The sequence below is a fragment of the Acanthisitta chloris genome, unplaced genomic scaffold (genome assembly GCF_000695815.1).
Source record: "Acanthisitta chloris isolate BGI_N310 unplaced genomic scaffold, ASM69581v1 scaffold32369, whole genome shotgun sequence".
In the NCBI taxonomy this organism is placed as follows: Eukaryota; Metazoa; Chordata; class Aves; order Passeriformes; family Acanthisittidae; genus Acanthisitta; species Acanthisitta chloris.
In genome coordinates, this window is record NW_008692484.1 from 1,360 (window position 1) to 3,043 (window position 1,684).

At 64.4% G+C, this 1,684-nt stretch overlaps 1 protein-coding gene across 1 annotated transcript in view; it reads left to right on the plus strand.

Annotated features, from left to right (window-relative positions):
• TPP1 (tripeptidyl peptidase I) overlaps positions 1-1,684 on the plus strand; it is a gene marked incomplete at both ends in the record, with an annotated part of 3,343 nt that overhangs the window by 992 nt on the left and 667 nt on the right. Inside the window, 2 exons of the mRNA XM_009082693.1 lie at positions 991-1,179; positions 1,321-1,393. Coding sequence (XP_009080941.1) covers positions 991-1,179; positions 1,321-1,393 — 262 coding nt within the window. The remainder of the gene's footprint in view (positions 1-990; positions 1,180-1,320; positions 1,394-1,684) is intronic.

The window sequence follows — 1,684 nt, forward strand, 5'->3', positions numbered from 1 at the left end:
CTGCCAGAGCACACCTTATGCATGCCCCAAGCTGGAACTGACACTGGATTCCCAGCTCGTAGGGGAATCACCCCTGATTTGTATAGTGACTTTGAACCATGTGAACCTTCAGCACCCAGAGTACCCCAGAGCAGGGTTTCCTCGCTGGCACCATGTGGAGCAGCCACCCAGTTCCGCTCCCACGGAGAAGGGCACAGCCCCACTCCCATGGGGTTTTCCATCCTCTGGGGCTGAGCTCTCGCCCACGAGTGACCCAGTGGAGCGGATGAGGGAGAGCGAGGGAATTTGGGAAAACAAATTGCCAAACAGCCTGCACAAACAGGACACGATGCTGGGGGCAGTGTTCTGTCCCAGATTGGGAACTGGCCTAGCAGGAGGCGAGGTGAGGGCCCCGGGAACTCCACGCCTGTCCCTGGCGGTGACAGTGACAGCAGCCCAGTGCTGTCCCTCCTGCTGCCCCCACGCAGCTGCTGCTGTGGGGTGTGGGGACAGTGACGTGGGCGACCGAGTGAGAGGGGGAGGCTGGGGCTCTCTCCCCCTCCGAGTGGAGAGGGGTGGGGGTTAGGGAGGGACCTGGGCAAGTGCAGGTGGAATGTGTGGAGGTGGCACATACGTCACTGGACTGGGACTTGCTGTCACGGGAGGAGCTGAGGCCTGGCTGGAGCACAGGGCTGCCTGGGGGACTGCAGCCCTGCTGGGTCTAACAGCTGCCTGGGTGGCTGTAGCCCTGGGGTAGAGGCTCAGAGAAGAGGGTGTATGTAGCCCCCTGCCCTGGGGTTCAGGGCCACCGTCTCACCAGCACCATGGGCTGAGCTGGAGCCTGGTGCCATCCACCGTAACTGGGATGAGCTCATGGAGCTCCAGGCCGGCCACGCTGTGGTTCTGTGCCACGTCGACAGGGGCTGGGGGGCTTCATCCCTCAGTGCTGGCAGTGGTCCTGAGGCAGTGCCCTTGCACTGTCCCTGTGTCCCTGCCCCACTGTCCCCACAGGGCGGCACGAGAGCCAGGAGCCCTTCCTGGCCTGGCTGCTGCTGCTCAGCAACATGTCAGCACTGCCCTGGGTGCACTCGGTCAGCTATGGGGATGACGAGGACAGCCTGTCACTGGCCTACATGGAGCGCGTCAACGCTGAGTTCATGAAGGCAGCTGCGCGTGGCCTCACCATTCTCTTCGCGTCAGGTGTGGCTGGGACTGCAGCTAGGGCTGCAGGTGGAGCCTCACATGGAGCAGGGCCGTGGGATCCCTGTGGGAATGCTGGCCCAGGCGCACGGGGATGGCTGGGACACTGCGTCTGACCTGTCACCGGTCCATGTGTCACAGGTGATGATGGTGCTGGGTGCCGCCACGTGCACAGTGGGAACCACACATTCCGGCCCAGCTTCCCAGCATCCAGGTGAGGGAGGGAGGAAGCTGGGCACAGAGGGCCTAGTGCAGAGCTGTGGTGGCACTGCCAGCCCTGGCCCTGGTCCCAGCTGGCTGTTGCCTCTGGTGGGGTCTGAGCCCTTCAGGGGTCACCGAGGGTCCCTGCCAGCACCTGGGGACACTCAGCCCACAGCTGGGGCTGTGCAGCTCCAGGGAGTGTGTTGGGTTTGTGGTGTCAGGGGGGCTGTGGGGGGCTGGGGAGGCCCAGCAGCTGGGGGCCCACCCACGGTACCCCCTGTGCCCCCAGCCCCTATGGCACCAC